We start from the raw sequence: 14066 nt of genomic DNA, 5'->3' as shown, positions 1-14066 counted from the left end.
TGAACTGTACATGTTTCAATCGTGACTGGCAGGGTCATAAGCTTGATTTTTAGGCGCTGCTCTCTCAGAGGATCATAGTGAACTCCAAACACGATTTGGGCTCGGATCATGGAGTCAGCAATGTCACCAAAGTTGCAGGACAGCGCTAGCAGGCGGAGGTTAGTTAAGAAGGCATTGAAAGATTCATCTTTACCTTGAAGACCTCGTTTGAATATGTAGCGCTCGAAGATTTCATTGGTGTCCACTTCAGTGACTATCGAACTTGTCCAGGATGGTCTGAAACGTTGTCTTGTCCTGGCCTTCGGTGAAGTTAAACGAGTTGAAGAGTTCGATGGCTTGATTACCTGCTGTTGAGAGAAGTGTGCTCTTTCTTGCATCAGACTCCCCTCGAGGTCTGAGGCTGTGATGTACAGCAGAAACCTTTGCTTGAATATCCGCCAGTTGGCACTGAGATTGCCGGAGGTCCTGAGCTCGTGAGGAGCCTGAATCTTCTCCATGGTGCCGGGATACAGTTGCTGGTCGGCACGGAACGGACTGAGGTAAGCCACCTTACATTAGTTCCCTGGTATCGTGTCGTGTTAGGTACACTGGTACAACACTGGCTGTAACTGGATGCAGCTTAGATCAAAAAGATACTCCAGACCTTGAAGTTAGTTCAGTCAGGTTTATTGAACTAATAGCAGTTCTCTGTGAGTTTGACTCTCTGCTAACTTAAGTGTGGTTACTCTGTCTGACTGAACCAGACTAACTCTTAGCTACGTGGTGGAGGTGTGAGATTGTAACAACACCCTTGACTCTCTAGATGTTCATCAGTGGAAAGAGGCGGAGTGTGAGTGCCTCGGTCTTTTAGTCAGATCCCACCCGAGTGTCCTGCCTGCTTATTGGTCATGTCCTGTTCTCTGTGTCCATTAGCTGCTTGTCTGTGCTTGCCTGTATATCATTGTGTGTGTGTCTGCATATCATGACACAAGGAGGCTCATAAAATGAAGATTTTGGCATAAGGACACAGGCACATTTTTAAATCTTTTAAATATAATTTTTAATTTACTAAGAAAACATATAGTACACCAAACAACGAGCAAATTATTGTGTATTTTTTTTTTAAAAGTCACTTTCAGGTACTTAAAATCAGGTTAATCACAGGTGGTGGACTAGACACTGGTTTAAATATGCATACAGCTGAAAATAAGTTCATCACAAATGGAATGTTGCCACTCAAATATATCTAGGAATTTTTCAACCAAATTTTTACAAATGTTATAAAATGCTGCCTAATTTCACTGATTCACGGCAGATTTTATGTTTATCAATATGCAAATGATTGATTTGGGGCAAGTAAACACGTCTCAAAATTAGAACAATTTTGAATGCATTTGCACCCAGGTTGCCAATGGCAAACCAAAGCAGATACTCTATGCTGCTGCGCCTGTATAAAAAATTTTTTTTACAGTGTAAGTTGAAGTACTCTTAGGTTGCTAATAGTTCTTTCTGCCTTTTCTTCAGTTTAGTGACTTGCAAGAGACTAAATGATTGATGAGATAATGTCAGGTGGTGCTGATAAAAGCTCTGTGCAGTATAGCTGAACAGGGATTTTTGCACAGGGTTCTCACATTGGATAGGAGTTTCAAGGTTCCAACAATTTAGGCTTTTGAACAAATCAAACAAAATGTGTTTGTACAATTTAATTATGGACATTCTCAATTTACAGAAGCAGAACCAGCTTTAAAAATTATATGATATTGCACAGAAATGAGGACAGTTTCATTTGCCACAGTTTAACTATAACGAAGTACCACAGATTTCAAAATGGTATGTAAACCTTTAAAAATGCAAGCAAAGATTACGTTCTAATCAGAGTATTTTTATTAAAATTTAAAAAGGGACACTTAATGATCTCTTCAATCCTTTCAATGCTTCAATCTGCTTCAGTCTTATTCTTGCACGCTGTAGGTTTTAAGCAACACAAGCAGCTAGTATTGAAGCTAACTCACTTTTCAAATGAGGAATTTTATATGTTCTCAACTACAGGTATTGCAGTTAGAACAATTCAAATATGCAGTAATATAGAAACAGAAAATGTCCAGTCAGGATTTAAGTAGTGAACAGGAATTATTAAAACCTTGTAGCTATCCCATGCCTCAAAATGCAATGGTAAACACATAAAAGTCAAAAATATGATATTGAACATAGAATCATAGAATTTGCAGTGCAGAAGGAGGCCATTCAGCCCATCGAGTCTGCACCGGCTCCTGGAAAGAGCACCCTACCCAAGGTCAACACCTCCACCCTATCCCCATAACCCAGCAACCCCACCCAACACTAAGGGCATATAAAGTTTAGATATATTGTCCTTTCAAATGGAAATTAAAGAAATCAACTGTTTTTTTAAAGAAAGCTCTTAATGATTTGACTAAATTAATTTTGAGGGAAGGATTCCTGTTGTTTTTTTAGCTATGGCAAAATCAAAGATGTATAAACAGGTTTATGATTCCATTAGAAATTGTGCAAAGCATTTTTCTCCCTCTTCCACCAACCCCAATTATACATGAAAATAAATTACTCTGAAGCAATATTTAAACAAGTCGTCTAGAAGATGGCCCAATTTTAACTTGCTGATCTTTTGCTTGCAACAGAGTAAATATTTGGCAGCCAAAGTCTGGTTCAAAGATATGATGAGCTTTTACACTGCCAGTAAAGTATTATAATATAGTATTGCGTACAGTTCTGGTCACCGCATTATAGGAAGGACGTGGAGGCTTTGGAGCGGGTGCAGAGGAGATTTACCAGGATGTTGCCTGGTATGGAGGGAAAATCTTATGAGGAAAGGCTGATGGACTTGAGGTTGTTTTCGTTGGAGAGAAGAAGGTTAAGAGGAGACTTAATAGAGGCATACAAAATGATCAGGGGGTTGGATAGGGTGGACAGTGAGAGCCTTCTCCCGCGGATGGAAATGGCTGGCACAAGGGGACATAACTTTAAACTGAGGGGTAATAGATATAGGACAGAGGTCAGAGGTAGGTTCTTTACGCAAAGAGTAGTGAGGCCGTGGAATGCCCTACCTGCTACAGTAGTGGACTCGCCAACATTGAGGGCATTTAAAAGTTTATTGGATAAACATATGGATGATAATGGCATAATGTAGGTTAGATGGCTTTTGTTTCGGTGCAACATCGTGGGCCGAAGGGCCTGTACTGTGCTGTATTGTTCTATGTTAATACGTTAAGTGTGGCGTACATTCAGCAAATAAATTAGAATTGGTTTGATATGAACTACAAATCATAAGAGTGTCACTCGACAACCTGATAAATTGGTTCTGACCAATTGCATCTCCACTGGAATACCAATTGCTCGTTTCCGACCAGACAGAAATTCACGGAAGCTTGAATCTTCTATAGTCACACCCCAATAAATCACCCTCTGCTGATATATGCAACCATGTTGTGAGGAAGTCGAATCAACCTACACAATCTTTGACTGAAGGGTGACTGTATTGGAGATGAAAGCAGTGTGCGCCATTATATTAGAAAAGCTGTGATTTGTTGGTTAGGCCATGAAAAAACATTGTTAAAAGCCTCAAGGAATCTTGAATTAATTTGTAATGACATAGCATGTGCAATATCCAAGCAATTAGTAAGCAGTTTCAGAGTTAAGTATCATCTGATGACTGTCAAAAGTATTCTTTAATGTCAATAAAGCTCTTAAAATACAACTATCAGGTTAAGTAAAACATGATGGGAGATGACTTTTTAAGCTTGTAAATGCATTTATGAGGCACTGTAGTTTTGTGAAACAAAAGATTGTTATTTTCTGTTCAAAAATCTCAACTGAAAGTGTGTAGCTATCATCTATCTAAAATTCATTCCTTAAGACCAGTTGACGGGTTTTCAAAGGAGTTACTCTCATCAATCTAAAAATGTTGGGGTGGATTCGATAGTCAATGAACGGAAAATCTAATTATGCTGTACCTGAGTATTTCCAATATTTACGGTTTCTATTTCAGAAAATCTAGCCCATTATCTAATAGTTCAACGCAATACCCATCAACTTTACTAGAAAGTACCTGCAAATTATTAATTCCAATGCACAAGCATTGTCATCAATAGCTATCAGAACCAATATTAGATATTTAACATTTACTACAGATAATACCCATTTGAACCGGAAATACCCTCACTTTTGCAGGCACCGACTATATGATTTCCATTTTACACAAGCAACAGAAAAACTCCTCAAAAATCACAAGAGTAACAATTATATTTTTTAATATAAATTTAGAGTACCCAATTAATTTTTTTTCCAATTAAGGGGCAATTTAAAGTGACCAATCCACCTACCCTGCACATCTTTGAGTTGTGGGGGCGAAACCCACGCAAACACGGGGAGAATGTGCAAACTCCACACGGACAGTGACCCAGAGCCAGGAACGAACCTGGGACCTCGGCGCCGTGAGGTAGCAGTGCTAACCACTGCTCCACCATGCTGCCCACAAGAGTAACAACTATAAAATTAATTCATAGGACTGGCAAAAAAGTACAAGTAGAAGAATTCTTCTAAAACTCAGCAGGTTGTTTAATACAATACTGTATTCTAACATTTTGATAGATAGTGAACATAGACATGTTCACATTTGGTCACTGTAAATTATATTGGTATGTAGGATGGTGGAGACTCCTTGTGTGGCAATTCTTCTGGTGCCTTCTTTACAACTTCCTCATATAATGGTAGCTTCATAATGTCTTCATACGTTGGTGGCTTGATCTAGATGCAACATGAAGTGCTTCATTACACAATGATATCAATGAATACAGATCAAGTAAATCAAGAAGTGTTTCAATTTAGCTAAAGTGCATAAGGTGGTGAAAATTTGAAAACTGTTGTTAAAACAGTTCTCCAGCTCAAAGAAGAACAATCAGAAGGAATAATCGTTGAATCATATTCATGATACGGTTTGGTTTTAAAAGGACCATGAAGCAAATCAATCTCAAATAACACAAATCAAAAAGGTAAAGGGTGCACTAATAATTGTAACATTCTCACAATTCTTCTATCCTGGTTCACATTCAATCACCTGAGTTTTTCTTCTGTAAATGATTTAGAAAATTTGTAACTGTCTATACTAAATTATACTCACTATTGAGTTTTCGGTTTATCTTCAGGTGGAGGTTTGTCCTATTTGAAAAACCCAAAAACAAAAAAAAAAACAATTTAAATATTCAGGCAGAAGTTGATGTCATAAACTAAGGATTGTATTGGACCAGATTTGTTTATTGTTACGTGAAAAGTATTTTTCTGCATGCAGCTCAAACAGATCATTTATTACATGACAAGAAAATACGTAATAGGGCAACACAAGGTACACAATGTAAATATATAGACACCGACATTGGGTGAAGCATACAGGAGTGTAGTATTAATCATATCAGTCCATAAGAGGGTCATTTATAAGTCTGGTAAAAGTGAGGAAAAAGCTGTTTTTGAATCTGTTCATGCGTGTTCTGAGACTTTTGTATCTCCTTCCCGATGGAAGAAGTTGGATGAGTGAGTAAGCTGGGTGGGAGGGGTCTTTGATTATGCTGCTCGCTTTCCCAAGGTAGCGAGAGGTGTAGATAGGGTCAATGGATGAGAGGCGGGTTTGTGTGATGGATTGGGCGGTGTCCAGGACTCAATGAAGTTTCTTGTGGTCTTGGGCCGAGCAGTTGCAATTCCAGGCTGTGATGCAGCCAGATAGGATGCTCTTTTAGAAAATATTTTATTAAGGCATTTAAAAGTCAGATTTCCACAAGATCAAAACAATATAACCAACACACCCTAGTAACAAACCTCAGCCAACATGACTTACACAAACAGGACCAGATAGGATGCTTTCTATGGTCCACCTATAAAAGTTGGTACGAGTCAATGTAGACATGCTGAATTTCCTTAGTTTCCTGAGGAAGTATAGGCGCTGTTGTGTTTTCTTGGTCGAGCGTTAACATGGGTTTTTGGTGATGTGCACACCTAGGAATTTGAAGCTGTCAACCATCTCCACCTCGGTCCTGTTGATGCAGACAGGGGTGTGAACAGTACTTTGCTTCCTGAAGTCAATGGCATTGAGGGAGACATTGTTGTCGTTGCACCACTCCACTAGGTTTTCTATCCCCCTCCTGTATTCTGACTCATCGTTGTTAGAGATCCGACCCACTATGGTTGTGTCGTCAACAAACTTGTAGATGGAGTTGGAGCCAAATTTTGCTACGCAGTCATGTGTGTATAGGGAGCTAAGTACGCAGCCTTGTGGGACCCCGATATTGAGGACTAGCGTGGAGGTGTTGTTGTGTTTATTCTTACTGATTGTGGTCTATGGGTCAGAAAGTCAAGGATCCAGTTGCAGAGTGAGAAGCAAAGTCCTAGGTTTTGAAGCTTTGATATGAGCTTGACTGGGATTATGGCGTAGAAGGCAGAGCAGTCGTCAGTAAATAGGAGTCTGATGTAAGAGTCCTTGTTGTCGAGATGCTCCAGGGATGAGTGTAGGGCCAGGGAGATGGCGTCTGCTGTGGATCGGATGCGGCGGTATGCGAATTGCAGTGGATCTAGGCATTCTGGGAGTATAGAGTTGATGTGCCTCATGACCAACCTCTTGAAGTACTTCATTCCGATCAATGTCAGGGCCACGAGTTGGTAGTCATTGAGGCACGTTGCCTGGTTCTTCTTTGGCACCAGTATGATGGTGGTCTTCTTGAAGCAGGTGGGGACCTCGGAACAGAGTCGGGAGAGGTTGAAGATGTCCGGGAACATATTTGTCAGCTGGTCCATGCAGGATCTGAGTGCACGACCAGGGACCCCTTCCGGACCCGTTGCCTTCCGAGGGTTCACTTTCAGGAAGACCGATCGGACTTTGGAAGCTGTGACGGTGGGTATAGGGGTGCCCGGGGCTGCTGGGGCAGTTGACTGCGGTTTGATGGTTTCCTTCTCAAACTGAGCATAGAATGCATTGAGTTCATTGGGGAGGGGTGCGCTGCTGCTGGAGATTCTGCTCGGCTTTGCTTTGTAACCAGTTATGTTGTTTAGGCCTTGCCATAACCGACGAGAGTCTGCAACGCTAGTCTGTGACACTAGTTTGGTCTGATATTGTCTCTTGGCATCTCGGATGACTTTGCGGAGGTCATAAGGGGATTCGACTCTCATGTCCAGCTTTCACAAGCTATTCCTGGACCAAGTACACATTTTGACACCTCTATTTGTTCCCATCCAAATTCTTCGCCCTCATCTCAAGCTTCCTTTCTTTAGCTAATGAAATCAATACTATGAAGCAGACATGTTGATACATTAGTATTACTACAATTGCATGCTTGATGAATGCATTATCAAGTATTTTATCAAGCCATATAATCAGAAATGATACAGATTGATTGGCTAGTTGTGCTGAGCTGAATAAATGTAGCTAGGGCAACAGAAGGTAAAACTGCTAGGGGTACTGGGCGTTAAAAAGGAACGGTGGAGGATGTACAGCCATGACTTGCCGATCACTATGTTGCAATTCGTACTTCAAATTGAAAGTGTATTAGATCCGATTAAATGATCCTGATATTTAAATATCCTGCATATAATTTGCCATGACACATGGTCAGTTGGGCAAGTTACCAAGAAAGAACAGGTGTCAGTGAGGGGTGGCTGGGGGGGGGGGGGGGAGAGAAGAGATGACAGGTAGTCTTCTCCAGTGCCTGTAATAATCCACAAGAACATACCAATTTCTTAAATATGTCACATTAGCCTCCCCTATAAAATAATGTGTAATCTAGAGGCAGTCAATACTTGTGTTAAAAAGAATAATCTGCCTGTTATGCCAATCAAGTGTAGAATGCAGTTTTGATTATACAGGCTTTACTAGTCACATTACATTTAGCAGCTCACCCTTCTCCTAGTTTGTCTTTTGTACATGTGAAATCCTGATATTTTAGAAAATATAAACTGCACTGCTGAGACACAGAGCAAGATGTCAAGTAAAATGAGAAATGTTGAAGATTGGCACTGTAAACCTATAATAACCAACATGGTACTTTACCAATACATCAATTAGCACAAATGTACAATGAGCTTTAATTTTAAAATAATTACAGACAATCATAAAATATCCAGGCAATGCACTATCCCTGATCACAATTGTCCTAAAACATAAATGATTAATGATAGAAGTTAGTTAACAAGTCTGGGTGAAACCTCATTTGTGGTTTTGAGATATTCAAAACCATGCAACCAATGTTCAGTGTCAGTGTTACGGACATGGGTCCACAATCAACCGCCTAGGTGTTCAGCTCCCAATGGCAGAATTATTAGAAGTGTTTTAGGATGTACATCTACTGATCACACCCAAATGAAGGAAGACAACATTTTGAATGTTCAGGTCATGATAACCTTAACAGGGGCTTTTCACAGTAACTTCGTTGCAGTGTTATGTAAGCCGACTTGTGACAATAAAAGATTATTATAGCTCTTACCCGAGAACGAAGATTAAGAAGAGTGTCGACTAAGCTGCTTTCCTGTTCCAATTCTTTAATAAACTTGTAGCAATTCCATGTAGAGTAGATGAAAAAACACTGCAGACAAAAATCAGAAGATGACTTGGATCAAGGTACAAAATATTTTTAAAATGCTTTTCATAGTAGTCCAAGGTATCAAGTCAGGATTTCCACTATGATATGAAAAATGACTATTTTAATGGGATGAATGCCAAACTGTAAATAAAGGTTACACAAAGTTGGTAAGCTGCAATGTACTAAATCTTATTAAAGTTGTTGCTAGTTAGTTTACACTGATATTTACTCAGGCTGACAAGCAAAGAGTGGAACCTGTTGGTGTCTGTGATTGCTGTGTTTATTTTGATTTTTAATTCCCCATCGTTCTATTCTTTGACCAGGGTACAGCAGATAAACATCATTTTTGAGTTCTAAAGTAGCAATAATACTTGAAATAAATAGCTTGTGTTTTCACATGTTGCTGACTTGTTAAGTGTATCAGCAATTGGTGTGGAACATTCTAGTTATTTACTAAATAAATTTGGATACTTAGTTAAAGGAAGGATTTTATAGTGAAATTAGTAATGTTTATGTGCATTCTAACTCAGAATCATAATATGTTGGTTAATGATTTAAGCTCCCCAATATAAGAAAAACAGGTATTTTGGGTACAATAGTCACATTTATCATCAAGGGTAATGAAATTTCATCCTTTGCCTCGGTTAGAACCAGCATGTGGACTAGAGAAATTCAGACTTTTATTTCTGAATTAAGCATGCTACAAACATAAAATATCACCCAAGTCTCCACTTTAAAATGAATAGACTCAGCATTCTAAGTTTACAAAACTGCAGTTTTTAAGATTGGACTATACAACATTAAGTCAAGCAGTATCTCTAAAGAAAGGAACAGAGAAGAAAAGGTATCCTGAGCAATATTAGTATTCTAGTGCGCATGGAGTTCAGTTTGAAGCCCTTAATAAAATTATCAAAGATTTGAGAAGTAACAGCTTTGAAACACTCCATTTAACCCAACCGGTCTATGCCAGTGTTTATACACCACTCAGGCCACCTATCCCAAATAATCTTTCCCCATCAAATCTCCAGAACTTCTATTCATTTTACATACGTGTAAACTTTGCATTAACTATGTCAGTTACCTGCTTCAACTACTTCAGCAAACCATAATTTGAAAAGAAATACCTTCCAAATTATTTGGTCGATTGGCTTTGCTCGGATTGAAACAATTTCTCCATATCTACCCTATCAAACCCCTTCATAAAATTAAAATCACCATCAGGTTTCATCTCAAGTCTCTTTTTCCCCAGATAAAATAATCACACTGCTCAATCTTTCCTGATAATTGCATCCTCTCAATTTAGGCAAAATCCTTGTAAATATTTTTTACATTTTCTCCTTTGCTTTCACATCCTTTCTGTTGAGTGGAGAACAGAATTGCAAGCAGTACTTAAGTGTGATCTCACCCAAATGACCTAGACAAATTTAACATTACTTCTCTTTTGTATTCTATTTCTTTTAAAAACAACTTTAGTACTTTGTGTTTTTACATTCTCAGATCTCTTTATTCTTCTACCCTATTTCGTGCATCTTCAAAGGAATAAGTGACGGTCTTACTCCTCCTGACAATAAGTTGCCTCGCATTCCACTGCACTGAATTTTATTTAGTATTTAATGCCCCCTCCCCAAGCACATTAGGTGTCCCCTGTATTTTGGTGCAGTCCCCCATGTTACTAATTATAGACCCCAATTTAAGATCGTCTGAAAATGTTTAACTCCATACCTCCAATTCCGGAGTCCAAATCATTTATGTACATGATAAAGAATGGCTCACTGCAGATTCTTGCAACAAACCATTTACCATTTTCTGACAGTCTAAAAACTTAAATTAATGGATTAAATTATTCCTACAAAGCAGAAAACCTAGGATGCAAGTTAAAGTTTTTAGACTCAGGAAAGTAAATAAAATAATGCCTTGTATGCAGTGGTTGGGCAATAATTTACTAATCAATTAAAACTAGATAAATTTTGTTCAGCTTAACTGTACAACAGTTTAGACTGACAATATGTCTGCTTGGAGAAGTACATTATCAAATCCCTTCACCTTTTTCTTTTCAAGAAAAGAGAGCCCCAGACAGTTCAGCTTTTCCTGCCAAGTATCATTCTTGTAAATCTATTTTTCACCTTCACCAATGCGCCTGTTTTATAACATGGATAGCAGAACTGTAGTATTCCAAGAGAAATAGGAGGGGCTAAAGCTGGATTCTGGGTGGACTCCAACGGTAATGGTGCTCAAGTTGGAAGAGAAACTATTCAGATTTTCGGCGGGAGCAGTGGCCAGGGGTCTGTCGGGAAGGTAAGTTTAACCTTTAAAAACCTACCTTCAGAGCTGCAGAAAGTTGGCCGTGGGGATTTCTGGGAAGATTTGTTAGTACCTGTATATAAGCTGGGCGGTTGCTAAACCCGAGACACTACACTTGTAGTGTCCCCCACCGTTCCACCTCCTCTAACCTAAGGGGTTGAGTGAATATCAGGTATGCTCTTCCTTTCTTTTTATTGTTTTATCTAGAGGGGATGGCAGGGAAGGCAGTGCAATGTTTCTCCTGCAGAATGTTTGAGGTGAGGGATGCCGTCAGTGTCCCTGCTGATTTCACCTGTGGGAAGTGCACCCATCTCCAGCTCCTCAGAAACCGTGTTAGGGAACTGGAGCAACTTCGGATCATTCGGGAGGCAGAGGTGGTCATAGATAGAAGCTTCAGGGATGTAGTTACTCCGAAGAATAAAGATAGATGGGTGACGGTGAGAGGGGCTGGGAGGAAGCAGTCAGTACAGGGAGCCCCTGTGGTCGTTCCCCTTAGTAACAAGTATACCGCTTTGGATACTGTTGGGGGGGGGGGGCTTATGAGGGGTAAGCCATGGGGTACAGGTCTCTGTTGCTCAGAATGGAAGGGGGGAGAGGAATAGAGCTCATTGGAGATTCCATAATTAGGGGGATAGATAGGAGATTTTGTGGGAACGAGAGAGACTCGCGGTTGGTGTGTTGCCTCCCAGGTGCCAGGGTCTGCGATGTCTCGGATCGTGTTTTCGGGATCCTTAAGGGGGAGAGGGAGCAGCCCCAAGTTGTGGTCCACATAGGCACCAACGACATAGGTAGGAAAAGGGATAGGGATGTAAGGCAGGAATTCAGGGAGCTAGGGTGGAAACTTAGATCTAGAACAAACAGATTTATTATCTTTGGGTTGTTACCCATGCCAAGTGCTGGCGAGACGAGGAATAGGGAGAGAGAGCAGTTGAACACGTGGCTACAGGGATGGTGCAGGAGGGAGGGTTTCAGATGCCTGGGTAATTGGGGCTCATTCTGGGGTAGGTGGGACCTCTACAAACGGGATGGTCTACACCTGGACCAGAGGGGTACCAATATCCTGGGAGGGAAATTTGCTAATGCTCTTCGGGAGGGTTAAACTAGTTCAGCAGGGGGTTGGGAACCTGAATTGTAGCTCCAGTATACAGGAGGTTGAGAGTAGGGAGGTCATGAGTAAGGTTTCAAAGTTGCAGGAGTGTACCGGCAGGCAGGAAGGTGGTTTAAAGTGTGTCTACTTCAATGCCAGGAGCATCCGGAATAAGGTGGGTGAACTTGCGGCATGGGTTGGTACCTGGGACTTCGATGTTGTGGCCATTTCGGAGACATGGATAGAGCAGGGACAGGAATGGTTGTTGCAGGTTCCGGGGTTTAGATATTTCAGTAAGCTCAGGTAAGGTGGTAAAAGAGGGAGAGGGATGGCATTGTTAGTCAGGGACAGTATTACGGTGGCAGAAAGGACGTTTGATGAGGACTCGTCGACTGAAGTAGTATGGGCTGAGGTGAGAAACAGGAAAGGAGAGGTCACCCTGTTAGGGGTTTTCTATAGGCTTCCAAAAAGTTCCAGAGATGTAGAGGAAAGGATTGCAGAGATGATTCTGGATAGGAGCGAAAGTAACAGGGTAGTTGTTATGGGGGACTTTAACTTTCCAAATATTGACTCGAAACGCTATAGTTCGAGTACTTTAGATGGGTCCGTTTTTGTCCAATGTGTTCAGGAGGGTTTCCTGACACAGTATGTAGATAGGCCAACGAGAGGCGAGGCCATATTGGATTTGGTACTGGGTAATGAACCAGGACAGGTGTTAGATTTGGAGGTAGGTGAGCACTTTGGTGATAGTGACCACAATTCAATTGCATTTACTTTAGTGATGGAAAGGGATAGGTATATACCGTAGGGCAAGAGTTATATCTGGGGGAAAGGCAATTATGATGCAATGAGGCAAGACTTAGGATGCATCGGGAAACTGCAGGGGATGGGCACAATTGAAATGTGGAGCTTGTTCAAGGAACAGCTACTGCGTGTCCTTGATAAGTATGTACCTGTCAGACAGGGAGGAAGTGGTCGAGCGAGGGAACCATGGTTTACTAAAGTAGTTGAATCACTTGTCAAGAGGAAGAAGGAGGCTTATGTAAAGATGAGACGTGAAGGTTCAGTTAGGGCGCTCGAGAGTTACAAGTTAACTAGGAAGGACCTAAAGAGAGAACAAAGAAGAGCCATGAGGGGACATGAGAAGTCTTTGGCAGGTAGGATCAAGAATAACCCTGAAGATTTTTATAGATATGTCAGGAATAAAAGAATGACTAGGGTAAGAGTAGGGCCAGTCAAGGACAGTAGTGGGAAGTTGTGATTGCAGTCCGAGGAGATAGGAGAGGTGCTAAATGAGTATTTTTCGTCAGTATTCACACAGGACGAAGACAATGTTGTCGAGGAGGATACTGAGATACAGGCTACTAGACTAGAAGGGCTTGAGGTTCATAAGGTGTTGTTAGCAACTCTGGAAAGTGTGAAAATAGATAAGTCCCCTGAGCCGGATGGGATTTATTTTAGGATTCTCTGGGAATCTAGGGAGGAGATTGCTGAGCCTTTGGCTTTGATCTTTATGTCATCATTGTCTACAGGAATAGTGCCAGAAGACTGGAGGATAGCAAATGTTGTCCCCCTGTTCATGAAGGGGAGTAGGGATAAGAAATAGGATGTATAATCATCTGGAAATGAATAATTTGATTAGAGATAGTCAACACGGTTTTGTGAAGGGTAGGTCGTGCCTCACAAACCTTATTGAGTTCTTTGAGAAGGTGACCAAACAGGTGGACGAGGGTAAAGCAGTTGATGTGGTGTATATGGATTTCAGTAAAGCGTTTGATAAGGTTCCCCACGATAGGCTATTGCAGAAAATACGGAGGCATGGGATTCAGGGTGATTTAGCAGTTTGGATCAGAAATTGGCTAGCTGGAAGAAGACAAAGGGTGGTGGTTAATGGGAAATGTTCAGCCTGGAGTCCAGTTACTAGTGGTGTACCACAAGGATCTGTTTTGGGGCCACTGCTGTTTGTCATTTTTATAAATGACCTGGAGGAGGGCGTAGAAGGATGGGTGAGTAAATTTGCAGATGACACTAAAGTCGGTGGAGTTGTGGACAGTGCGGAAGGATGTTACAAGTTACAGAGGGACATAGATAAGCTGCAGAGCTGGGCT

At 40.9% G+C, this 14066-nt stretch overlaps 1 protein-coding gene across 1 annotated transcript in view; it reads right to left on the bottom strand.

The window, feature by feature from the left end:
* Positions 1 to 1014: 1014 nt before the first annotated feature.
* LOC140412468 (lysosomal-associated transmembrane protein 4A-like) overlaps positions 1015 to 14066 on the bottom strand; it is a 46067-nt gene continuing 33015 nt past the window's right edge. The window contains exons 6-8 of the mRNA XM_072500825.1: positions 8475 to 8573; positions 5132 to 5169; positions 1015 to 4758 (exon numbers count right to left, since the gene is read on the bottom strand). Coding sequence (XP_072356926.1) covers position 4758; positions 5132 to 5169; positions 8475 to 8573 — 138 coding nt within the window. The 3' untranslated portion in view covers positions 1015 to 4757. The remainder of the gene's footprint in view (positions 4759 to 5131; positions 5170 to 8474; positions 8574 to 14066) is intronic.

The sequence above is a fragment of the Scyliorhinus torazame genome, chromosome 1, assembly GCF_047496885.1.
Source record: "Scyliorhinus torazame isolate Kashiwa2021f chromosome 1, sScyTor2.1, whole genome shotgun sequence".
In the NCBI taxonomy this organism is placed as follows: Eukaryota; Metazoa; Chordata; class Chondrichthyes; order Carcharhiniformes; family Scyliorhinidae; genus Scyliorhinus; species Scyliorhinus torazame.
The sequence above is the reverse complement of the archived record's forward strand: the minus strand, read 5'-3'. Positions and strand labels throughout refer to the sequence as shown.